The sequence below is a fragment of the Salvelinus namaycush genome, chromosome 26, assembly GCF_016432855.1.
Source record: "Salvelinus namaycush isolate Seneca chromosome 26, SaNama_1.0, whole genome shotgun sequence".
NCBI classification, from domain to species: domain Eukaryota; kingdom Metazoa; phylum Chordata; class Actinopteri; order Salmoniformes; family Salmonidae; genus Salvelinus; species Salvelinus namaycush.
In genome coordinates this window covers 35,705,149-35,731,017 of record NC_052332.1, presented here as the reverse complement: position 1 = coordinate 35,731,017, position 25,869 = coordinate 35,705,149, and the positions used below count along the sequence as shown (strand labels likewise).

Here is a 25,869-nt window from a genome sequence, read left to right as displayed (position 1 = left end):
ATTTTGATTTGTTTAACACTTTTTTGGTTACTACATGATTCCATATGTGTTACTTCATAGTTTTGATGTCTTCACTATTACTCTACAATGTAGAAAATAGTTAAATATAGAAAAACTTTGGAATGAATAGGTGTCCCCAAACTTTTGACTGGTACTGTATTTATATAGATGAAATCAAATCAAGAGAATATTGGTCTTCTTTCAGCTAGCACTATATGATCTGGAAACCATCACACACACAAACATAAAGGATAAAAAATAATTGTATTTAAAAAATAAAAAAAAGTAATATACATAGTCAAAGATTAGGGGATAGATTCTGGCCTATTCAAAACTAGACAAGTAAGACTAATAATCAGAGATAAAATACAATAAATATCTACAATTTTAAACATATATCGCAATGTACATGTACACGCGTTTGGTCTAAAATAGTTTGCATATGATAAGGGCTTTATACAGTAACAGCCTCAAAGTACTCATATATTTTCCCGTTGTAAAGAGGACATCAAACGAGAAATTGTCCATATAGCCAACAGTCCTTTGCTTGTTTTCTCTTTGGCTCAAACAAATACAGAGGAATAGAGAGTTGGAATACATAACTGTCAAAGCATATTATCTCTCTACCTTCTGTAATGTTAAGATTCAACTGTTCCTTCACTGTTTAAAAAGGTATAGTAGGCATCATGCAAATTAAATGATGTGCGAGCTATTACAAACAAACACCAAGACACTTTAGTCCTTGTCAGTCTACGTATTGCAGAACTGTAAACATTTCGAGACTAAATGTAAACAATAGGCTCTGACATTGTTCCTTTGCTTCAGTGCCGAGCAGTAAACAGAATAGAATAGAATATAGATGTCCCTTCCTTATACATAAAAATAAAAAATATAAAAATTCACAAGGCACTTATTGAGTAAACGTCATTGAATTTAACTCACTGATAGAACTCCAACACACAACTTTAGTCATGACGACTCTTCAGAGTTTAACGTCTACCATAAATACCAGGGTTGGGGTCAATTCAAATTGAAGTCAGTAAATTCAGGATTTTACTTGAAAATCCCAACATTTCTAAATAGGTTTTCCTTTTAAGTTGATTGAAGTCATTGAAAATACATTTTCTCAATAATTTAATTGGAATTTCAGTTTACTTCCTGAATGGACTGCCTTCAATTCAAATTGACCCAAACCCCTTATAAACACCCAGTTAAAATTACACATTCCAGTACCTGCCAACACACACAGTACAGAGAAAGACACGCCTGACTGCACTATGGTATTTTGAGTGATTTGAAACTAGTAGTTACTCCACTGTCACAGACTTGGCTAGGTTCCTGGGGCAGTCCACCTGAGAAGACGGAAAGAAAATCAACATTAGTGTTAAGGTCTCGCACACGCACAGAGCACGCAGACAGAGCACGCACACAGAGCACGCAGACAGAGCACGCACACAGAGTACGCACACAGAGCACGTACACAGAGCACGCACACAGCTTTATAAAAACACCCTCATACACAACACATACTATGACTGCTGTCGGCTAAAACAGAGGACCATTGGGGCCTGGTGACTTACATCGTATCCTCGGAGCACAGCCAAGTGGAAGGACATGAGCTGGAGAGGAATAACACTGAGGACGCCCTGAAGGCAGTCCACTGTCTGTGGCAACTCTATGGTCTTGTAAGCATTCTTAGTGATCTCAGGGTCGTCCTGGCAACACAGGATAATGGGCCGCCCCTGACAGGAAGGGGGAAAACAGCATCAATAATGATATAATCATTAATCTATTCTGTCCATTGTGATATTCCCTCAGGTGAATTATTTTTGAATAGCAGGGGGTACAAAAGCTAGATGAATGGCAAAGTCAGAGAGAGGGAGAGAGTCCCCTCTGTGTGTGTGTGTGTGTGTGTGTGTGTGTGTGTGTGTGTGTGTGTGTGTGTGTGTGTGTGTGTCTCACCTGGCGTGCAGTGACCTGCTGCAGAGCGTTGTGACACTTGGTGTAGCAGGCGTCTTTCATGATGATCATAATGACAGGCATGTGTTTGTCGATGAGAGCCAGGGGACCGTGCTTCAGCTCCCCAGCCAGGATGCCCTCTGAGTGCATGTACGTGATCTCTTTGATTTTCTGTAACAGGAAAATAATAAAATGAAAGTCGATAAGCCATCTGGTCCTCCTGAGAGTTATTTGACATTTTTAATTTAACTAGGCAAGTCAGTTAAGAACAAATTCTTATTTACAACAACGGCCTACACCAGCTAAACCCGGACAACGCTAGGCCAATTGTGCACCGCCCTATGGGACTCCTAATCACAGCCGGTTGTGATACAGCCTGGATGCAGTGCCTTAGACCACTGCGCCACTCGGGAGCTCTTTACCCCGAGGCTCTCCAACCCTGTTCTTGGACAGCTTAACGTTCTCTATTTTTTTACCCCCTTTTTCGATCTCGTCTCATCACTGCAACTCCCCAACGGGCTCGGGAGAGGCGAAGGTCGAGTCGTGCTTCCTCCGAAACATGACCCGCCAAGCCTCGCTCCTTAACACCCGTTCGCTTAACCCGGAAGCCAGCTGCACCAATGTGTCGGGGGAAACAGAGTTCAACTGACGACCAAAGTCAGCCTGCAGGCGCCCAGCCCACCACAAGGATCCACTAGACCACATGGGAGGGTAGCTCTCCAGGAACAGGGTTGGAGTTAAAACCTACAGGAGGGTAGCTCTCCAGGAACAGGGTCGGAGTTAAAAACCTACAGGAGGGTAGATCTCCAGGAACAGGGTCGGAGTTAAAACCTACAGGAGGGTAGATCTCCAGGAACAGGGTTGGAGTTAAAACCTACAGGAGGATAGATCTCCAGGAACAGGGTTGGAGTTAAAACCTACAGGAGGGTAGCTCTCCAGGAACAGGGTCGGAGTTAAAAACCTACAGGAGGGTAGATTTCCAGGAACAGGGTCGGAGAGCCCTGCATGAAGAGTAGTTTCAGTGCTCACCAGTGCCCCCTCCATACAGGTGGCGTAGTTGTATCCACGGCCCATAACCAGCAGGGACCTCTGCTGGTACAGCTCGCTTGCAATGTTTTTGATCTGATCGTCCAGAGTCAGAACCTCCTTAATCAACCCTGAGGAGAGGAACACCATACACATTCTGCATTAGCTCACAAGGACGTCACAGTGAGGGAATGCATTGGAGGTAGACAGATAAGGAGTGTAAAATGACAGGGGTGGCTAGAGGTTATAGATAAGGAGTTGACAGGGGCTATGAGAGGGGTGGAGGTTATAAGGGGGGGGTAACGAGAGGCACAGAGAGTCAGGCTGACCTGGCAGCATCCTCAATCCGTTGATGATCTCCAGTCTCCTCTTCTGCATTGAGATTCTGTCCTCACTCATCATCAAACCAAACATGGTGAGGGCCACAAACTGGCTGGTGTACGCCTGGAGAAAGTATGGGGCACTGTGAGCAGTCATGCACAAACACTAGTCTACGAGGCACTCGCATAAACACAGTACACCATCTCCTCCAAACCTCAATCTATGTACACATGTGAATCATGATATCAATATAGTCGCCGTGCTCAGTACAACACCACTGAGCTCACATTAACTGAGGCTTCCCTGTGAACAGACAGCAGTGTGGTGGTGGTGGTGCTAGTGTACCTTGGTGCTGGCCACGCCGATTTCAGGGCCAGCGTTGATGTGAATGCCACAGTCTGTCTCCCTGGAGATGGAGCTGCCCACTGTGTTGGTGACGCCCACCGTCAGAGCTCCACGGCCCTGACAGTAACGCAGCGTCATCAGGGTGTCTGCTGTCTCACCTGGAAGGAGGTGGAGTCATAACGTCTTGTGAAACAAAGCACAATCGATTGCAGCTAGCACCATATCTGACCAGATAATGTGCAGTCTCACGTACCAGACTGGCTGATGAAGAAGCAGACGTCATCTCTAAAGACAGGAGTGATGCGGTCCAGGAAATCAGAGGCCAGTTCCACCATCACAGGCAGTTCAGTCAACTCCTCCAGAATCTGTCTGGTCTGGAGGCATCAAGGAAGGGTTTCATTTATCCGTGCTGGGTATCATCAATCACTCTATTTTTCATCTATGAACAACCGACTGTTCAGCCTGGAGTCTGGACTATTTAAGTCCTTTGTCTTAATATAAGCCATTTAGCAGATGCTCTTATCCAAAACGACCCACAGTGAAGTGTGCGTACATTTTTTATGTGCGGGTGGTCTCAGGAATCGAAGCCACAATCCTGACGTTGCAAGTGCCATGCTCTACCAAATAAAATACACATTTTATTTGTCACATGCTTCGTAAAACAACAGGTGTAGACTAACAGTGAAATGCTTACATACGGGATGTTCCCAACAATGCAGAGAAAAATAGTAACACACGGAATAAATACACAAATGAGTAACGATAACTTGGCTATATACAGTGGGGCAAAAAAGTATTTAGTCAGCCACCAATTGTGCAAGTTCTCCCACTTAAAAAGATGAGAGAGGCCTGTAATTTTCATCATAGGTACACTTCAACTATGACAGACAAAATGAGAAAAAAAATCAAGAAAATCACATTGTAGGATTTTTAATGAATTTATTTGCAAATTATGGTGGAAAATAAGTATTTGGTCACCTACAAACAAGCAAGATTTCTGGCTCTCACAGACCTGTAACTTCTTCTTTAAGAGGCTCCTCTGTCCTCCACTCGTTACCTGTATTAATGGCACCTGTTTGAACTTGTTATCAGTATAAAAGACACCTGTCCACAACCTCAAACAGTCACACTCCAAACTCCACTATGGCCAAGACCAAAGAGCTGTCAAAGGACACCAGAAACAAAATTGTAGACCTGCACCAGGCTGGGAAGACTGAATCTGCAATAGGTAAGCAGCTTAGTTTGAAGAAATCAACTGTGGGAGCAATTATTAGGAAATGGAAGACATACAAGACCACTGATAATCTCCCTCGATCTGGGGCTCCACGCAAGATCTCACACCGTGGGGTCAAAATGATCACAAGAACGGTGAGCAAAAATCCCAGAACCACACGGGGGGACCTAGTGAATGACCTGCAGAGCTGGGACCAAAGTAACAAAGCCTACCATCAGTAACACACTACGCCACCAGGGACTCAAATCCTGCAGTGCCAGATGTGTCCCCCTGCTTAAGCCAGTACATGTCCAGGCCCGTCTGAAGTTTGCTAGAGAGCATTTGGATGATCCAGAAGAAGATTGGGAGAATGTCATATGGTCAGATGAAACCAAAATAGAACTTTTTGGTAAAAACTCAACTCGTTGTGTTTGGAGGACAAAGAATGCTGAGTTGCATCCAAAGAACACCATACCTACTGTGAAGCATGGGGGTGGAAACATCATGCTTTGGGGCTGTTTTTCTGCAAAGGGACCAGGACGACTGATCCGTGTAAAGGAAAGAATGAATGGGGCCATGTATCGTGAGATTTTGAGTGAAAACCTCCTTCCATTAGCAAGGGCATTGAAGATGAAACGTGGCTGGGTCTTTCAGCATGACAATGATCCCAAACACACCGCCCGGGCAACGAAGGAGTGGCTTCGTAAGAAGCATTTCAAGGTCCTGGAGTGGCCTAGCCAGTCTCCAGATCTCAACCCCATAGAAAATCTTTGGAGGGAGTTGAAAGTCCGTGTTGCCCAGCAACAGCCCCAAAACATCACTGCTCTAGAGGAGATCTGCATGGAGGAATGGGCCAAAATACCAGCAACAGTGTGTGAAAACCTTGTGAAGACTTACAGAAAACGTTTGACCTCTGTCATTGCCAACAAAGGGTATATAACAAAGTATGGAGATAAACTTTTGTTATTGACCAAATACTTATTTTCCACCCTAATTTGCAAATAAATTCATAAAAAATCCTACAATGTGATTTTCTGGATTTTTTTTTCTCATTTTGTCTGTCATAGTTGAAGTGTACCTATGATGAAAATTACAGGCCTCTCTCATATTTTTAAGTGGGAGAACTTGCACAATTGGTGGCTGACTAAATACTTTTTTGCCCCACTGTACATGGGTACCAGGTAAATAAATACTTTTGTGTATATATAGTGTATGTGGACACTCCTTCAAATTAGTAGATTCGGCTATTTCAGCCACACCCATTGCCGATGTATAAATCGAGCACACATCCATGCAATCTCCATAGACAAACATTGGCAGTAGAATGGCCTTACTGAAGAGCTCAGTGACTTTCAAAGTGGCACCGTCATAGGACGCCACCTTTTGAACAAGTCAGTTCGTCAAATTTCTGCCCTGTTAAAACTGCCCCGGTCAACTGTAAGTGCTGTTATTGTGAAGTGGAAACGTCTAGGAGCAACAATGGCTCAGCTGCCAAGTGGTAGGCCACACAAGCTCACAGAACGGGACCGCCGAGTGCTGAAGCACGTACCGCATAAAAATCGTCTGTCCTCGGTTGCAACACTCACTACCGAGTTCCAAACTGACTCTGGAAGCAATGTCAACACTGGAACAGTTCGTCTGGAGCGTCATGAAATGGGTTTCCATGGCCGAGCAGCCGCACACCGTAAAACTTCAATCTAAACGCTGAGTCTCAAATAGCCGCCTGTCCCTTTTAATAGTCGGGCAACGGCTTGATTTGTTACATTCAATAATGACTTGAAGAAATTATGGCAATCATACGTTTTTAAATCGCCAGTAACAAACTGCTAGCCATTGGCTGCTAAGAGCTGAGAACAGCTAGCTAACTGGCAAGCACAAAAACAGTCAACAACTTTGGGAGTGCAGACCCCCCAGAAATTGTCCGATCACCCTCTAGTAGTGAAAGTAAGAACTGCCTATTTGATGGCTCGTTGAAGGTCGTAGCGAGATTTCTTATATGCATCCGGACTAGTGTCCCGCTCCAACTGAGCAATACAGGACCAGGACCCATACAGGATCTTTCTCGTTACACCCACACAAGTGTCACTTAGTGAATCTCCTACTCAGTCTACAGCAAAATGTCCATCAATCGCCCCCCCTGACCCGTTTAGCACTCACCGCCACTCCAGCATGGAAACTGGTCCCACAGCCAATCAGGATGAGGCGTCTGCAGCGTCTGATGTCCTTCAGATGGTCTTTCAGCCCCCCCAGGACCACTGGTGATCAAAAGCACATCTCTGATACAAAACAAGACGCCTTTCTGATCTTCAGCTACGGATCTATTTCTAAAGTTATCTGTTTGGGGTACTGTGTGTGCCATACCTAGCCTGGGTACCAGTCTGTTGAGTTATCATTCTACTCCTACGCCACTCGTCGCCATGTTTAGCATCACACGGAGTACATTGAGGGGATTTCAGACTATGCCATACCTGTGTTGGTGTCAAAACAGATTCTTCCTCTCATGGTGTTGAAGACAGACTCTGGCTGCTCAAAAATCTCCTTCTGCATGAAGGCTTTGAAGTTCCCTGTGAGTCAACATCCAAATCAAATCAAAGTTTATTGGTCACATACACATGGTTGGCAGATGTTAATGCGAGTGTAGCGAAATGCTCGTGCTTCTAACTTTTAGAATGTGTAATATTGTTCTAATTCTAGACAATCCGTTACATAGTTGAAATATTCCCCATGTCATGTTAACGGGCCACTAAAATGGCTGCCATAGAATGTTGTAGTGTCATGTCAATGCATCAGAAACCTTACAACTCTCAAAAGGTTCCAACTCTCTAAATACAGGGCTCTTGTTATCAGTGTGTGACTGTGTGTTGTGATGACCCCTGACCTTTCATGATCTGCTGCAGCTCCATCTGTAGGGTCTGGATGGCCCGGTTAGGGTCCTCCCCGGCACAGCGGCTCATACGGTGCAGGGACAGCTTGCCCTCGGCCACCGCTGCTATGTCATCATCCCGCAGGTAGATCACCTTGTTGGTGTGTTCAATGATGGCACTAGGGGTGAAGCAGGAAGGACAGAGATATGTATTTATTTTTAATTTCTTTCCATAAGAGCGTGTAAGGAACATGGCAGTAATATACAGTACATGAATAAGTACATGTAATGACAGTTGACGGCCAGTAGATAGGAGTGTAGAACACAATCAGTATTGAACTGGAGGAGCTACATGAATTACATCTGGGGTTAGTTATCCAGTTGAGGGGAGATTCATGTTCTCGTGGCTCTCACCTGGCATCAGAAGCAAAGTAGAACTCCACTGCCTTCCTGTCACTGACTGAGTGCAAGGCTACGGTGCTGTCCACCCTGTTTCTGAAGTTCCTCTGCTGGATGCCTTCTATAAAGTGACCTGGAAAGTAGACAAGGTCATGCAGACAGAACATAATAGAACAGAATGTATTTTTCCAGAAGGAACTTCAGTTGTATAACATAACTCATTACTAAACCTTCTGAAATGTAATTGACACTAAACATTACAGACAGATATTATTTAGGCTCACCCAAAAAGGTGAAAGGGTGTTCTTAACATTTTGTCTTTGGTAAGTTTCCCTTTTCAGCTCCTTAATATTACACTTAATTTCAAATCAGTCATGTTTATTTTCAGCTAAATGAAAACATATGTATCAAAAGCATGGTTCCGAGCACAAGAAAGTTGAGAGCTAAAGTTGACATAAATTCATAAAAATGTCAAGCTAAGTGCTCTGCTTGATGACAAACAGCACTTTACCTATACAGACGAGATTGCACAAGCAACTTCGGTCACAAATCCCAACCTACAACTCCACGTGCTCATTACAGCTACAGTACACAACAGGGGTATTACAAATTATGAAGGAGAATACTTAAAAACACCAGGACTAAAGGTATCAGTTTGCCGCCATCAAGAGTTGTCTGTCAACAGCTGGCCTAGTTTCCAGAGGCACCCAGAGAGAGAAGGTAATGAGGGACTCACCAGTACTGTTGTACTGAATAGGAATCTGTTCCATAGACAGCTCATACTTGCTCCTCACGCCAATCAGCAGAGGACTTCCTCTCCTAAGGCAGGATGACAGTGACAGAGTACGTTAGAGACTGAGGCTGGAATGACACAGGGTGAGAGAGGATGACAGTGACAGAGGCCATTAGAGGCTGAGGCTGGACTGAGACAGAGTGAGAGAGTTTGACAGTGACAGAGTCCGTTAGAGAGGCTGAGGCTGGAATGAGAGAGTGAGAGAGGATGATAGTGACAGAGGCCGTTAGAGGCTGAGGCTGGAAGGAGAGCGTGAGAAAGGATGACAGTGACAGAGATCCGTTAGTGGCTGAAGCTGGAATGAGAGAGAGGCTGAGGCTGGAATGAGAGAGTGAGCCAATGTGAGAAACTGGTATGAACTAGACCTACATTTTTTGGGCCAAATCAAACCGCTGTCTGAGACACGCTCTCTTAGAATAGACAAAGGCAGTCATAACACACCCTCCACTTTCTCCCACACAGAGTAGACCACATCCGTTCACTCAGCTATAAAGACAGGCCAACAGCATCCCACACACCACAAACATCACTCAATTTGGTCTTGTACAGTCTTGTTTTGTTCATTATAATACCCTGAAATCTTTATGGTTAGACCAGTGGCGTGGGCCTGCAAAAATTCTGATGCTTAAAGTTAGAGAGGGAGATATAAGACCAGCTTTAGTGATTTTTGCAATTCATTCCAGTCATTGGCAGCAGAGAACTGGAAGGAAAAGCGGCCAATATTAAGCAACAATACCATGAAGGAGGGCATTGTTGAATGGAGGGGATGAGGAACTACAAACACTTGTAGAATGACTTAATTGTAACCATTCTTTCCCCTGGAAAGCAACTCTGACAAGAGACAGTAAACTACACTCAGTGGATAAGAGCCCTCTCTGGAAAAGCTCCACGCTGGTCCCTAGCCCATTGAGCTCTCTCATTTGAAAACTGAGAGGGGAGGAGAAATCTTAACTAACATAAAACACACACAACCACTAGTTTGCACAGACACAGACAGCCAGACACACAGTGAACAGTGTTGCTTACTGTGCATAATGTGCCACTTTTACAGGTATACAGTTAACATTATGCTGATAAAAAGGATGACAAAACTTGTATAAGTTTCTTACATAACCATCATGCCTTGTTCATACCTGGCTTTACTGTTTCACCAGAACATTGCATCATAGTGGGCATGTGGTGACAGAACTCTGAAACAGGATCAGATTCCCTGAGTCAGGGGCTTCCACTTAAACTTCCACGGAACTTTGTGCTTAGTGAGAGTTCTACAGGATATTATGCAACCCTTGAGATCATCAACAGGGTTAGAGGTTGGGCAGGGGGTCAATCTATAATGGAAGGTAAAGTGTTCTGGTAGGCTGGGCGAACGTGTGAGATAGAAGTGATGGGGCCGAGTAGAGAAATGTCAGAGGGATCATACTGACCTGGTGGCTATAGCTTCCCCCGGGAAGTGGATGCTTTTGAAAACAAGAGCAAAAGCCCCTTCCTTGGAGAGAAGAGACAAAAGGAGGACAGCAAGTTAGCGGTGTCAGAAATTACATCCTGTAGACCTCAGTGAATTCACATCCAATATGATCTCATTTAGGCCAGGATGATATTGATACAATGAGTCATCAACAACAGTCAGATGCACTATAATGTTTAAACTTCATAGCCTGCACTCATGTCCGACATCAGTCCCTAGACAGGCTAAACCCAATAGACATCAGTCAAAGGAAAGCGATAGAGGACAAAAAGATAGGAAACTATGGCAAATCAGCTGAACCCTTTATCCCCTGCCTAAACCCCAGCCCAGCCACTATGTTCCCTCCTCCCTCTATCCCCTGCCTAAACCCCAGCCCAGCCACTATGTTCCCTCCTCCCTCTATCCCCTGCCTAAACCCCAGCCCAGCCACTATGTTCCCTCCTCCCTCTATCCCCTGCCTAAACCCCAGCCCAGCCACTATGCTCCCTCCTCCATCCCTCCTCCCTCTATCCCCTGACTAAACCCCAGCCCAGGGGCCCAGTAAGGTGAGGAGATGGGGTATGCTGTGAGATAGATGGGGTATGCTGGAAGGCAGGGTGATAGATGGGGTACGCTGGGAGGCAGAGAAACTAAGCTCCACACACTCAGGCTGTAGGAGGAATAAGAGGCCTCTCTGTGGAAGCACTACTCTGCTCCCTAGCCCTGAGCTCTCTCATTGGCCAAACTGAGAGGGGAGGAGAAATGTAAAACAAATAAACACACACACACACACACACACACACACACACACACACACACACACACACACACACACACACACACACACACACACACACACACACACACACACACACACACACACACACACACACACACACACACACACAGCTTATGATTCAGTCTGTTTTCAATTATGCCAAGAGCTAATCTCTTTGTTCAACTTTCCCCTTCTTTTATTGAAGCTACAGAGTGAGGTCTTCGTTTTCTTCTGGGGTAGTTGGGTGGGGTGGGCTGATATACAGGATATTAGGTCATCTTTCAGAGCCACTTCTAAAACCAGACTCAACCAGATCCCAGCACACTGAACACAGCAGGACTTTTAGACCCTAAAAACCTTTTCCTTTCAGGTTGTGGAGGGCATTAGGTTAGCTGCTACATACGGACAACTGCTGCTGTTGATTATGCGATGAGGTTAAAGGGAACCAGTAAAACAAGCCAGACGGGGGGAGGGGGGGGGGCATTGCAACACACAACCCCAGCTGACATATCCTAAATGAATTCAGTTTGTTTGTCACAACATAATCAACTACCCTACCACATGCAGACAGGACTGTTAATTGTGTGTGGTCATATACTGAGATTTTCCCAGAAGAACCCACACCCCTCCATGACGCTTACCAGCTGCTGGATGACGCGCTCCACCAGGGTGGAGAAGGACACATAATCGCTCTCGCTGTTGTCATAGACATATTTAATCAGCTTGGGGATGACCTCGGTGTCCGTCTCCGACTCAAACTTGTACCCCTTGGATTTCTGACGGCAGTATACAAATAAAACACTGCTGTTAGTTACAGACACGACAACCTTCAAAACAGACAACCTTTCTCTCAACAAAAATAAGAGATGTAGCCTAACTGTCAGTCTCAGTTATTAGCTCAGTCTGGCTAATTAAATAGCAATGCAGACCCTGACATACCGCATCCATGAATGGCAAAGACAAGACAATTCAATTCAAGGGGATTTATTGGCATGGGAAACATGTTAACATTGCCAAAGCAAGTGAAGTAGATAATAAACAACTGACAATCTGTACAGGAATCTACGGTCCGACCCATCAACAACAACAGAAATAGAATCCATAGAAAGGGCTTGGTAACTCTGACCCTGGTAATTTCACTGGTAAACTAATGGGTACACTCGCAATGGCTGCCAGTCCACCCATTATGCCACCATTGACTTGAATGGGGAGGCCAGTTCTATCGATTCCATTTCTACGTCAACACCTTTAAACATCCACGCTACAGAAATAGAATACTGTAATGTCCTTTCATTAAATAACATTTGCTAAAGTCTACAAACAAACCCCACATATATGATCTCTATTGGGCCTACTGACCAACGGCCTACGGGTCTGTGTGGTCTTCACACTTGTAAAACTACACTTCTTCTGGTTTATGACGTCTGTACAGAGCTGTATACCCGTGCACAAAGGTCTAGTAGCAATAATGTGTTCAAGGTGTATAAATAAATGTCCAGATTGGAATGCCTTGTGTGTTCTCACAACTTACCAGGTATTTCCTGAGCTCCTTGTAGTTAGTGATGATGCCATTGTGGATCACAACAAATTCTAAGGTGAAGAACAGAGATCACATGTCAAATATTTTGGCATTCACAGAATGCCTATTCCTCTGTGACAGCGTAACATTATCTTGTGTCAAACATGGGTTAATAGCTACAGTGTAATTACTGTAAGTAAATATCTACTCTGCTCTAATTAGTCTTTCAAACAATCAATCCATTTTATTTCATAAACCTTTTTACGTCAGCACTTGTCACAAAGTGCTTTACAGATACCCAGGCTAAAACCTCAAAGAGCAAGCAATGTACATGCAGAAGCACAAAGAAGCACAACATTTTGGAAATCTAAGTATTCCCAGAGAGGCACGTGATCCTATACAAATGTAAGCAAGGATTCAAATTATTATGTTTTAGTCAAATATTATATATGTTTAAGCTTATTGCGGTCAATGTGCGGTCTACAAATGATTATGTTCTGGCCACCCGACAATCCACTCAATAAAAAAACTACAAATAAAAAAAATTGGTCTGTGGCTGAATCTAGTTGATGATCCCTGTCATAGGAGAAGATCCTGGTTTCTCTATGATTTACTATCATGATGGAGATACTCTCTAAGGTGAACTCAAGCACAACTGCATAGGCCTCAGGAGAAAGCTCAGGCAGGCTAGGACACCAGGCAATACATCAGACAGCATGGAGTTAAGCCGTCTCATTATCTATCAAAAATGACCCCTGACCCCTTTTTCTTTAAAGTTTTCATCTGCTTTCCGGTGTTTCTCTTCCTTAAGGAAAGCAGGGCCCATTAAATGAAGGCAACAACAGGGGTCAGTTAACGACCTCTAAATGGTAAACCAGATGAATGTTTTTAAGATGCTCTTTTAGGGGCTGCAATGTAAAGCCAATGGGGACACATTATATTGTACCCCGGTTCTCTTATATTGAGTGAATGACTGCATTATAGTGTGTTTACAAACCGCTTAATACTGTACTAACATTGCTTCAGTAATTCTCACCATCTAATGTGGGATCCTACAGTACGAGTGTGTTCTTACCGTTGTTCTTGTCGGAGCGGTGTGGATGGCAGTTGACAGCGTTGGGCTCTCCATGTGTCGCCCAGCGGGTGTGAGCAATGCCAAAGTGTGTGTCCAGCTCAATGTCCAGGTCAATGGAGTCGTTCTCTGATCACACAATCAACAATCAGACTAAAACATCAATATGTAAAAGCACTGATCGTTCATTCTCAACAGGACAGAACACACACCGAAGCAGTGAGAAACATACTAAGCATTGGCTAATACGTAGTACTAGCCTGTGAACAGGTAGAAATTAGTATAGGAGAAGGTAGTGGAGTTGACTCAAGTAGAGTGGTATGGAGCTGAGTAAGAGAGGGAGAGTAGAGAGTTCAGCTTAATGTAGGAGAGTAGCGAGGGAGAGTAGAGAGTTCAGCTTAATGTAGGACAGTAGCGAGGGAGAGTAGAGAGTTCAGCTTAATGTAGGAGAGTAGCGAGGGAGAGTAGAGTCCAGCTTAATGTAGAAGAGCAGCGAGGGAGAGTAGAGTCCAGCTTAATGTAGGAGAGCAGCGAGGGAGAGTAGAGAGTTCAGCTTAATGTAGGAGAGTAGCGAGGGAGAGTAGAGAGTTCAGCTTAATGTAGGAGAGTCGCGAGGGAGAGTAGAGAGTTCAGCTTAATGTAGGAGAGTAGCGAGGGAGAGTAGAGAGTTCAGCTTAATGTAGGAGAGTAGCGAGGGAGAGTAGAGAGTTCAGCTTAATGTAGGAGAGTAGCGAGGGAGAGTAGAGAGTTCAGCTTAATGTAGGAGAGTAGCGAGGGAGAGTAGAGAGTTCAGCTTAATGTAGGAGAGTAGCGAGGGAGAGTAGAGTCCAGCTTAATGTAGGAGAGCAGCGAGGGAGTAGAGAGTTCAGCTTAATGTAGGAGAGTAGCGAGGGAGAGTAGAGAGTTCAGCTTAATGTAGGAGAGTAGCGAGGGAGAGTAGAGAGTTCAGCTTAATGTAAGAGAGTAGCGAGGGAGAGTAGAGAGTTCAGCTTAATGTAGGAGAGTCGCGAGGGAGAGTAGAGAGTTCAGCTTAATGTAGGAGAGTAGCGAGGGAGAGTAGAGAGTTCAGCTTAATGTAGGAGAGCAGCGAGGGAGAGTAGAGAGTTCAGCTTAATGTAGGACAGTAGCGAGGGAGAGTAGAGAGTTCAGCTTAATGTAGGAGAGCAGCGAGGGAGAGTAGAGTTCAGCTTAATGTAGGAGAGCAGCGAGGGAGAGTAGAGAGTTCAGCTTAATGTAGGAGAATAGCGAGGGAGAGTAGAGTTCAGCTTAATGTAGGAGAGTCGCGAGGGAGAGTAGAGAGTTCAGCTTGATGTAGGAGAGTAGCGAGGGAGAGTAGAGTTCAGCTTAATGTAGGAGAGTAGCGAGGGAGAGTAGAGAGTTCAGCTTAATGTAGGAGAGCAGCGAGGGAGAGTAGAGAGTTCAGCTTAATGTAGGAGAGTAGCGAGGGAGAGTAGAGAGTTCAGCTTAATGTAGGAGAGTAGCGAGGGAGAGTGGAGAGTTCAGCTTAATGTAGGAGAATAGCGAGGGAGAGTAGAGTTCAGCTTAATGTAGGAGAATAGCGAGGGAGAGTAGAGAGTTCAGCTTAATGTAGGAGAATAGCGAGGGAGAGTAGAGTTCAGCTTAATGTAGGAGAGTAGCGAGGGAGAGTAGAGTTCAGCTTAATGTAGGAGAGTAGCGAGGGAGAGTAGAGTCCAGCTTAATGTAGGAGAGCAGCGAGGGAGAGTAGAGTCCAGCTTAATGTAGGAGAGCAGCGAGGGAGAGTAGAGAGTTCAGCTTAATGTAGGAGAGTAGCGAGGGAGAGTAGAGAGTTCAGCTTAATGTAGGAGAGTCGCGAGGGAGAGTAGAGAGTTCAGCTTAATGTAGGAGAGTAGCGAGGGAGAGTAGAGAGTTCAGCTTAATGTAGGAGAGCAGCGAGGGAGAGTAGAGAGTTCAGCTTAATGTAGGACAGTAGCGAGGGAGAGTAGAGAGTTCAGCTTAATGTAGGAGAGCAGCGAGGGAGAGTAGAGTTCAGCTTAATGTAGGAGAGCAGCGAGGGAGAGTAGAGAGTTCAGCTTGATGTAGGAGAGTAGCGAGGGAGAGTAAAGAGTTCAGCTTAATGTAGGAGAGTCGCGAGGGAGAGTAGAGAGTTCAGCTTAATGTAGGAGAGTAGCGAGGGAGAGTAGAGTTCAGCTTAATGTAGGAGAGCAGCGAGGGAGAGTAGAGTTCAGCTTAATGTAGGAGAATAGCGAGGGAGAGTAGAGAGTTCAGCTTAAGGTAGGAGAGTAGCGAGGGAGAGTAGAGAGTTCAGCTTGATGTAGGAGAGCAGCGAGGGAGAGTAGAGAGTTCAGCTTAATGCTTAATGTAGGAGAGTAGAGTCCAGCTTAATGTAGGAGAGTAGCGAGGGAGAGTAGAGAGTTCAGCTTAATGCTTAATGTAGGAGAGTAGAGAGTTCAGCTTAATGTAGGAGAGCAGCGAGGGAGAGTAGAGTCCAGCTTAATGTAGGAGAGCAGCGAGGGAGAGTAGAGAGTTCAGCTTAATGTAGGAGAGTAGCGAGGGAGAGTAGAGTTCAGCTTAATGTAAGAGAGTAGCGAGGGAGAGTAGAGAGTTCAGCTTAATGTAGGAGAGTCGCGAGGGAGAGTAGAGAGTTCAGCTTAATGTAGGAGAGTAGCGAGGGAGAGTAGAGAGTTCAGCTTAATGTAGGAGAGCAGCGAGGGAGAGTAGAGAGTTCAGCTTAATGTAGGACAGTAGCGAGGGAGAGTAGAGAGTTCAGCTTAATGTAGGAGAGCAGCGAGGGAGAGTAGAGTTCAGCTTAATGTAGGAGAGCAGCGAGGGAGAGTAGAGAGTTCAGCTTAATGTAGGAGAGTCGCGAGGGAGAGTAGAGAGTTCAGCTTAATGTAGGACAGTAGCGAGGGAGAGTAGAGAGTTCAGCTTGATGTAGGAGAATAGCGAGGGAGAGTAGAGTTCAGCTTAATGTAGGAGAGCAGCGAGGGAGAGTAGAGAGTTCAGCTTAATGTAGGAGAATAGCGAGGGAGAGTAGAGTTCAGCTTAATGTAGGAGAGTAGCGAGGGAGAGTAGAGAGTTCAGCTTGATGTAGGAGAGTAGTGAGGGAGAGTAGAGTTCAGCTTAATGTAGGAGAATAGCGAGGGAGAGTAGAGAGTTCAGCTTAATGTAGGAGAGTAGCGAGGGAGAGTAGAGAGTTCAGCTTGATGTAGGAGAGCAGCGAGGGAGAGTAGAGAGTTCAGCTTAATGCTTAATGTAGGAGAGTAGAGTCCAGCTTAATGTAGGAGAGTAGCGAGGGAGAGTAGAGAGTTCAGCTTAATGCTTAATGTAGGAGAGTAGAGTTCAGCTTAATGTAGGAGAGCAGCGAGGGAGAGTAGAGTCCAGCTTAATGTAGGAGAGCAGCGAGGGAGAGTAGAGAGTTCAGCTTAATGTAGGAGAGTAGCGAGGGAGAGTAGAGAGTTCAGCTTAATGTAAGAGAGTAGCGAGGGAGAGTAGAGAGTTCAGCTTAATGTAGGAGAGTCGCGAGGGAGAGTAGAGAGTTCAGCTTAATGTAGGAGAGTAGCGAGGGAGAGTAGAGAGTTCAGCTTAATGTAGGAGAGCAGCGAGGGAGAGTAGAGAGTTCAGCTTAATGTAGGACAGTAGCGAGGGAGAGTAGAGAGTTCAGCTTAATGTAGGAGAGCAGCGAGGGAGAGTAGAGTTCAGCTTAATGTAGGAGAGCAGCGAGGGAGAGTAGAGAGTTCAGCTTAATGTAGGAGAATAGCGAGGGAGAGTAGAGTTCAGCTTAATGTAGGAGAGTCGCGAGGGAGAGTAGAGAGTTCAGCTTAATGTAGGAGAGCAGCGAGGGAGAGTAGAGAGTTCAGCTTAATGTAGGAGAGTAGCGAGGGAGAGTAGAGAGTTCAGCTTAATGTAGGAGAGTAGCGAGGGAGAGTGGAGAGTTCAGCTTAATGTAGGAGAATAGCGAGGGAGAGTAGAGTTCAGCTTAATGTAGGAGAATAGCGAGGGAGAGTAGAGAGTTCAGCTTAATGTAGGAGAATAGCGAGGGAGAGTAGAGTTCAGCTTAATGTAGGAGAGTAGCGAGGGAGAGTAGAGTTCAGCTTAATGTAGGAGAGTAGCGAGGGAGAGTAGAGTTCAGCTTAATGTAGGAGAATAGCGAGGGAGAGTAGAGAGTTCAGCTTAATGTAGGAGAGTAGCGAGGGAGAGTAGAGAGTTCAGCTTAATGTAGGAGAGTAGCGAGGGAGAGTAGAGTCCAGCTTAATGTAGAAGAGCAGCGAGGGAGAGTAGAGTCCAGCTTAATGTAGGAGAGCAGCGAGGGAGAGTAGAGAGTTCAGCTTAATGTAGGAGAGTAGCGAGGGAGAGTAGAGAGTTCAGCTTAATGTAGGAGAGTCGCGAGGGAGAGTAGAGAGTTCAGCTTAATGTAGGAGAGTAGCGAGGGAGAGTAGAGAGTTCAGCTTAATGTAGGAGAGTAGCGAGGGAGAGTAGAGAGTTCAGCTTAATGTAGGAGAGTAGCGAGGGAGAGTAGAGAGTTCAGCTTAATGTAGGAGAGTAGCGAGGGAGAGTAGAGTCCAGCTTAATGTAGGAGAGCAGCGAGGGAGAGTAGAGAGTTCAGCTTAATGTAGGAGAGTAGCGAGGGAGAGTAGAGAGTTCAGCTTAATGTAAGAGAGTAGCGAGGGAGAGTAGAGAGTTCAGCTTAATGTAGGAGAGTCGCGAGGGAGAGTAGAGAGTTCAGCTTAATGTAGGAGAGTAGCGAGGGAGAGTAGAGAGTTCAGCTTAATGTAGGAGAGCAGCGAGGGAGAGTAGAGAGTTCAGCTTAATGTAGGACAGTAGCGAGGGAGAGTAGAGAGTTCAGCTTAATGTAGGAGAGCAGCGAGGGAGAGTAGAGTTCAGCTTAATGTAGGAGAGCAGCGAGGGAGAGTAGAGAGTTCAGCTTAATGTAGGAGAATAGCGAGGGAGAGTAGAGTTCAGCTTAATGTAGGAGAGTCGCGAGGGAGAGTAGAGAGTTCAGCTTGATGTAGGAGAGTAGCGAGGGAGAGTAGAGTTCAGCTTAATGTAGGAGAGTAGCGAGGGAGAGTAGAGAGTTCAGCTTAATGTAGGAGAGCAGCGAGGGAGAGTAGAGAGTTCAGCTTAATGTAGGAGAGTAGCGAGGGAGAGTAGAGAGTTCAGCTTAATGTAGGAGAGTAGCGAGGGAGAGTGGAGAGTTCAGCTTAATGTAGGAGAATAGCGAGGGAGAGTAGAGTTCAGCTTAATGTAGGAGAATAGCGAGGGAGAGTAGAGTTCAGCTTAATGTAGGAGAGTAGCGAGGGAGAGTAGAGTTCAGCTTAATGTAGGAGAGTAGCGAGGGAGAGTAGAGTCCAGCTTAATGTAGGAGAGCAGCGAGGGAGAGTAGAGTCCAGCTTAATGTAGGAGAGCAGCGAGGGAGAGTAGAGATTTCAGCTTAATGTAGGAGAGTAGCGAGGGAGAGTAGAGAGTTCAGCTTAATGTAGGAGAGTCGCGAGGGAGAGTAGAGAGTTCAGCTTAATGTAGGAGAGTAGTGAGGGAGAGTAGAGAGTTCAGCTTAATGTAGGAGAGCAGCGAGGGAGAGTAGAGAGTTCAGCTTAATGTAGGACAGTAGCGAGGGAGAGTAGAGAGTTCAGCTTAATGTAGGAGAGCAGCGAGGGAGAGTAGAGTTCAGCTTAATGTAGGAGAGCAGCGAGGGAGAGTAGAGAGTTCAGCTTGATGTAGGAGAGTAGCGAGGGAGAGTAAAGAGTTCAGCTTAATGTAGGAGAGTCGCGAGGGAGAGTAGAGAGTTCAGCTTAATGTAGGAGAGTAGCGAGGGAGAGTAGAGTTCAGCTTAATGTAGGAGAGTAGCGAGGGAGAGTAGAGTTCAGCTTAATGTAGGAGAATAGCGAGGGAGAGTAGAGAGTTCAGCTTAATGTAGGAGAGCAGCGAGGGAGAGTAGAGAGTTCAGCTTAATGTAGGAGAGCAGCGAGGGAGAGTAGAGTTCAGCTTGATGTAGGAGAGCAGCGAGGGAGAGTAGAGAGTTCAGCTTAATGCTTAATGTAGGAGAGTAGAGTCCAGCTTAATGTAGGAGAGTAGCGAGGGAGAGTAGAGAGTTCAGCTTAATGCTTAATGTAGGAGAGTAGAGAGTTCAGCTTAATGTAGGAGAGCAGCGAGGGAGAGTAGAGTCCAGCTTAATGTAGGAGAGCAGCGAGGGAGAGTAGAGAGTTCAGCTTAATGTAGGAGAGTAGCGAGGGAGAGTAGAGAGTTCAGCTTAATGTAAGAGAGTAGCGAGGGAGAGTAGAGAGTTCAGCTTAATGTAGGAGAGTAGCGAGGGAGAGTAGAGAGTTCAGCTTAATGTAGGAGAGTAGCGAGGGAGAGTAGAGAGTTCAGCTTAATGTAGGAGAGCAGCGAGGGAGAGTAGAGAGTTCAGCTTAATGTAGGACAGTAGCGAGGGAGAGTAGAGAGTTCAGCTTAATGTAGGAGAGCAGCGAGGGAGAGTAGAGTTCAGCTTAATGTAGGAGAGCAGCGAGGGAGAGTAGAGAGTTCAGCTTAATGTAGGAGAATAGCGAGGGAGAGTAGAGTTCAGCTTAATGTAGGAGAGTCGCGAGGGAGAGTAGAGAGTTCAGCTTGATGTAGGAGAGTAGTGAGGGAGAGTAGAGTTCAGCTTAATGTAGGAGAATAGCGAGGGAGAGTAGAGAGTTCAGCTTAATGTAGGAGAGTAGCGAGGGAGAGTAGAGAGTTCAGCTTGATGTAGGAGAGCAGCGAGGGAGAGTAGAGAGTTCAGCTTAATGCTTAATGTAGGAGAGTAGAGTCCAGCTTAATGTAGGAGAGTAGCGAGGGAGAGTAGAGAGTTCAGCTTAATGCTTAATGTAGGAGAGTAGAGTTCAGCTTAATGTAGGAGAGAGCAGCGAGGGAGAGTAGAGTCCAGCTTAATGTAGGAGAGCAGCGAGGGAGAGTAGAGAGTTCAGCTTAATGTAGGAGAGTAGCGAGGGAGAGTAGAGAGTTCAGCTTAATGTAAGAGAGTAGCGAGGGAGAGTAGAGAGTTCAGCTTAATGTAGGAGAGTCGCGAGGGAGAGTAGAGAGTTCAGCTTAATGTAGGAGAGTAGCGAGGGAGAGTAGAGAGTTCAGCTTAATGTAGGAGAGCAGCGAGGGAGAGTAGAGAGTTCAGCTTAATGTAGGACAGTAGCGAGGGAGAGTAGAGAGTTCAGCTTAATGTAGGAGAGCAGCGATGGAGAGTAGAGTTCAGCTTAATGTAGGAGAGCAGCGAGGGAGAGTAGAGAGTTCAGCTTAATGTAGGAGAATAGCGAGGGAGAGTAGAGTTCAGCTTAATGTAGGAGAGTCGCGAGGGAGAGTAGAGAGTTCAGCTTGATGTAGGAGAGTAGTGAGGGAGAGTAGAGTTCAGCTTAATGTAGGAGAGTAGCGAGGGAGAGTAGAGAGTTCAGCTTAATGTAGGAGAGCAGCGAGGGAGAGTAGAGAGTTCAGCTTAATGTAGGAGAGTAGCGAGGGAGAGTAGAGAGTTCAGCTTAATGTAGGAGAGTAGCGAGGGAGAGTGGAGAGTTCAGCTTAATGTAGGAGAATAGCGAGGGAGAGTAGAGTTCAGCTTAATGTAGGAGAATAGCGAGGGAGAGTAGAGAGTTCAGCTTAATGTAGGAGAATAGCGAGGGAGAGTAGAGTTCAGCTTAATGTAGGAGAATAGCGAGGGAGAGTAGAGAGTTCAGCTTAATGTAGGAGAATAGCGAGGGAGAGTAGAGTTCAGCTTAATGTAGGAGAGTAGCGAGGGAGAGTAGAGTTCAGCTTAATGTAGGACAGTAGCGAGGGAGAGTAGAGTTCAGCTTAATGTAGGAGAATAGCGAGGGAGAGTAGAGAGTTCAGCTTAATGTAGGAGAGTAGCGAGGGAGAGTAGAGAGTTCAGCTTAATGTAGGAGAGTAGCGAGGGAGAGTAGAGAGTTCAGCTTAATGTAGGAGAGTAGCGAGGGAGAGTAGAGAGTTCAGCTTAATGTAGGACAGTAGCGAGGGAGAGTAAAGTTCAGCTTAATGTAGGAGAGTAGCGAGGGAGAGTAGAGTCCAGCTTAATGTAGGAGAGCAGCGAGGGAGAGTAGAGTCCAGCTTAATGTAGGAGAGCAGCGAGGGAGAGTAGAGAGTTCAGCTTAATGTAGGAGAGTAGCGAGGGAGAGTAGAGAGTTCAGCTTAATGTAGGAGAGTCGCGAGGGAGAGTAGAGAGTTCAGCTTAATGTAGGAGAGTAGCGAGGGAGAGTAGAGAGTTCAGCTTAATGTAGGAGAGCAGCGAGGGAGAGTAGAGAGTTCAGCTTAATGTAGGACAGTAGCGAGGGAGAGTAGAGAGTTCAGCTTAATGTAGGAGAGCAGCGAGGGAGAGTAGAGTTCAGCTTAATGTAGGAGAATAGCGAGGGAGAGTAGAGTTCAGCTTAATGTAGGAGAATAGCGAGGGAGAGTAGAGAGTTCAGCTTAATGTAGGAGAATAGCGAGGGAGAGTAGAGTTCAGCTTAATGTAGGAGAGTAGCGAGGGAGAGTAGAGAGTTCAGCTTAATGTAGGAGAGTAGCGAGGGAGAGTAGAGTTCAGCTTAATGTAGGAGAATAGCGAGGGAGAGTAGAGAGTTCAGCTTAATGCTTAATGTAGGAGAGTAGAGTCCAGCTTAATGTAGGAGAGTAGCGAGGGAGAGTAGAGAGTTCAGCTTAATGTAGGAGAGCAGCGAGGGAGAGTAGAGAGTTCAGCTTAATGTAGGAGAGTAGCGAGGGAGAGTAGAGAGTTCAGCCTACTGTAGAGCTCCTCATCCAGAGCCTTGACCTTCCCCCTCTTCTTGATCAGGCAAATGTTGACGTTGTCACCATTGTCATTTTTCCTAGGGCCATCCACTCCGACACCTGAAAGCCAAACGCAGAAAAAACATTAATCTATTACAACCATAATCTCTTGTGGATGGCAGTGTTGTAATATAGACCACATAGTGAGTGTCTCAGCCTTGTCTCTGTCAGATACATTTTTACTTGGTCTTGACTCGGTCTCGAACAATGAGAACTCATAATTTCTTCTCGAGACCAGCTGAGCAAAGAAATTATAATAATTATCAGCTCCAATTCATTCAGCTCATAAAACCACTTCGACAGGCCAAATATCCACACTCCCTCATGACCCATTCATAACTTATTGCCTATTGAAACCTGGGCTTCCTACTTCACTAGTAACATTAATGTCCTTCACTTTCATTGAAAAATATCTTCTAACTTTGTCGCGCTTGTCAGAATTTCGCTTTAGGTGGTCTCGAACACAACACTGGTGGACAGACTATGTAAACATGAGCATCTCATCAAATTACACAAGAATTTAGTTCTGGGTTAACTGAGATTATTACAACCCTGAACCATAGTGTCCTGTTGGACTTTATCAAGAGGCTATGTGGAGACAAGATATCTTCCTTGGCCTCAAGGAGACTGTCTCTCGTCTATGATTGTGATCAAATAAGACCTAAGACCACAACATTATGGGTTTTTTTACCTGCAGAGTCATATCCCCTGTACTCAAGTCTCTGCAGTCCCTTTACCAGCGTGTCAAAGATCTCCTTCCTTGTCCGTGGCACTCTGTAGTTCAGGTAGGCAAAAATTCCTGCAAGAAATAAAAGGTACAAGTTGTTTTATTTTTCAACAAGAACAAAAGTGTTATATTCAAGAAATAACAAACTGACATGATTCACAACGGCCAGTATCCCACATTACATGTCTTAGACTCTGTCACGACTTCCGCCGAAGTCGGCTCCTCTCCTTGTTCGGTGGGCATTCGGCGATCGACATCACCGGCTTTCTAGCCAACGCCGATCAATTTTTCATCTTTCCATTTGTTTTGTCTTGTTCCATACACACCTGGCTTTCATTCCCTAATCATACTGAATGTATTTAGTCCTCTGTTCCCCTACTTGTCTTTGTGTGTAATTGTTTATTGTTAGATGGTGTTTAGTTCTGGCGCTATACTTTATTATTGTTTCCGTGTTATTTTGGGACGTTGATTTTTCATGTATGTCATTTGTGGAACGGAATTAAAGTGTGCCTATTTATTTCACTCTGCTCTCCTGCACCTGACTTCGCCTCCCTTATACACACCTAACAGACTCAATCCATTATATTATACATGGGGTTGCATCTTTGCTACATTGAATGAGTTGGTAGGAAGAGTCAGTGGGCTGGATCTACAGTGAGCTCCAAAAATATTGGGACAGTGACACATTTTGTGTTGTTTTGGCTCTGTACTCCAGCACTTTGGATGATTTGAAACGATACAATGACTATGAGGTTAAAGTGCAGACTGCTTTAATTTGAGGGTATTTTCATCCATATCGGGTGAACCGTTTTGTTTTGGTTGTTTCAGATTAATTTGTTGCCTAATAGAAATTAATGGTAAATAATATATTGTGTCATTTGGAGTCACTTTTATTGTGAATAAGAATATAATGTTTCTAAACACTTCTAAATGAATGTGGATGCTACCATGATTATGAATAATCCTGAATAAATTGTGAATAATGATGAGTGAGAAAGTTAGACACACAAATATAATCCCCCCCCCCCCAAAAAAACTGTTATTGTAATGGTGAGAGGTTAGCATGTCTTAGGGGTATGATATTTGTGCATCTAACTTTCTCACTTATCATTATTCACCATTCATTCAGGATTATCTGTAATCATGGTAGCATCCACATTACTTACCATTAATTTCTATTGGGCACAAAATAATCTGAAAACACAACCAAAACAAACAACAACTGCATCCAACAAGTTTGTAGAGTCAAGCTTGATGTAATCATTATGTGCTAGGAATATGTGCCCGAATACTAATCTTTTGGCTACTTTAATACACGTAAGTGAATTTGTCCCAATACTTTTGGTCCCTTAAAATGGGAGGAATATTTACAGAAAGTGCTGTAATTTCTAAACGATTCACCCGATATGGATGATTATACCCTCATATTAATGCTGACAGTCTGCACTTTAACCTCATCGTCATTGTATCATTTCAAATCCAAAGTGCTGGAGTACAGAGCCAAAACAACACACAAATGTGTCAGTGTCCCAATACCTTTGGAGCTCACTGTATTTCCAACGCCTGGAGCAGTATGACAGCAGCTGTTTCATCCGTGATAATTAGCTCCTTTCAGAGACCCAGGTCTAACCGCTATATGCAAAGCTCTGTGTTTAACAGAGCAGTCCAGATGTGGTCTGTCGAGTTTTACATACAGGATGCCAAACTGTATTGTCTAACTTTCAATAGCCAAACATTAGTGAATTATCTATTTATTTTTTGTTGTTGTAATGTTGAGGTTAGTAATGTAAAGGTTTGTAATGTTAGTCAAGTTTAGTATGACACAAAACTACATAGGTCAGTAATGCAAATGCGTGCAGAAACTTACACAAATACCAATGAATATGCATTTTAATGGCAGTACAATTATAAAGATCTATTATATACATTATGAGGTCCTGGGCGTAACTGTTAATGTGACCACGGTCTGTATCCTGAGGAGAATGTCGAGTTGATACTCTCTTACGTCAGAATTGATCATTAAAAAAATTACTTTTCATAGCAGGTTAGGAGAACTTACGCAGGAGGTTTGGATAATTAACATAGCAGGTTATAAGAAACAGGTTAAGTTTAGGAAAAGAGTTAGCGTTAGCTAAAATACAACAAAAAAAATACTTTAGACGTCAATTTGACATTAACTGTATCCCATTCGCGAGCTAGCCAGCTGTGCTAGTTACTGCTATTTGCTACGAAGTTATCTAGCTAATAATCATAATAGTCACGAAATAGTACATATTTAACTTACCACACATGGTCCAACAGAATACCGTAGTCTTTCAAGTGATAACTGTCTTGGAAGTTGTGGAAGATATTCAGAGATGTCGGGCTCCAACTTTTAAAGTGAATGCGTGTAGGAACCCAGTACCCCGCCCCCTGTTTCCTTGACAACTTGTTTGGGGGATCATTGTACCCTCTAAGCCGCTGTGAAATATATTTTCCATAAACAAAAATATTGTATTTTCAGCTGTTTGAAGCTGGTGTACAAAACCAAAAGTAATAGACACAAAAACTTAATAACTGGAGGCATAGAAATAGCACACATAGAACATATCTACCGTTTCTTAGACTTGCTTTCAAGTAGAATGATAGATCTATA

The 25,869-nt window shown here is 44.7% G+C and overlaps 1 protein-coding gene across 1 annotated transcript; it reads right to left on the bottom strand.

The window, feature by feature from the left end:
- Positions 1–245: 245 nt before the first annotated feature.
- On the bottom strand, positions 246–25,624 carry LOC120021318 (glutamine--fructose-6-phosphate aminotransferase [isomerizing] 2-like). The gene is made up of 19 exons (XM_038965026.1): positions 25,519–25,624; positions 23,199–23,306; positions 22,463–22,567; positions 13,736–13,861; positions 12,673–12,731; positions 11,783–11,917; positions 10,344–10,405; positions 8,863–8,945; positions 8,142–8,259; positions 7,743–7,906; positions 7,333–7,428; positions 7,022–7,119; positions 3,905–4,025; positions 3,652–3,809; positions 3,315–3,429; positions 2,989–3,116; positions 1,963–2,130; positions 1,581–1,742; positions 246–1,352 (listed from the first exon to the last, which is right to left on the bottom strand). The coding sequence occupies exons 1-19, from the start codon at positions 25,523–25,525 to the stop codon at positions 1,308–1,310; spliced, it is 2,058 nt and encodes a 685-aa protein (XP_038820954.1). The 5' UTR covers positions 25,526–25,624; the 3' UTR covers positions 246–1,307.
- Between the last annotated feature and the right edge of the window lie 245 nt (positions 25,625–25,869).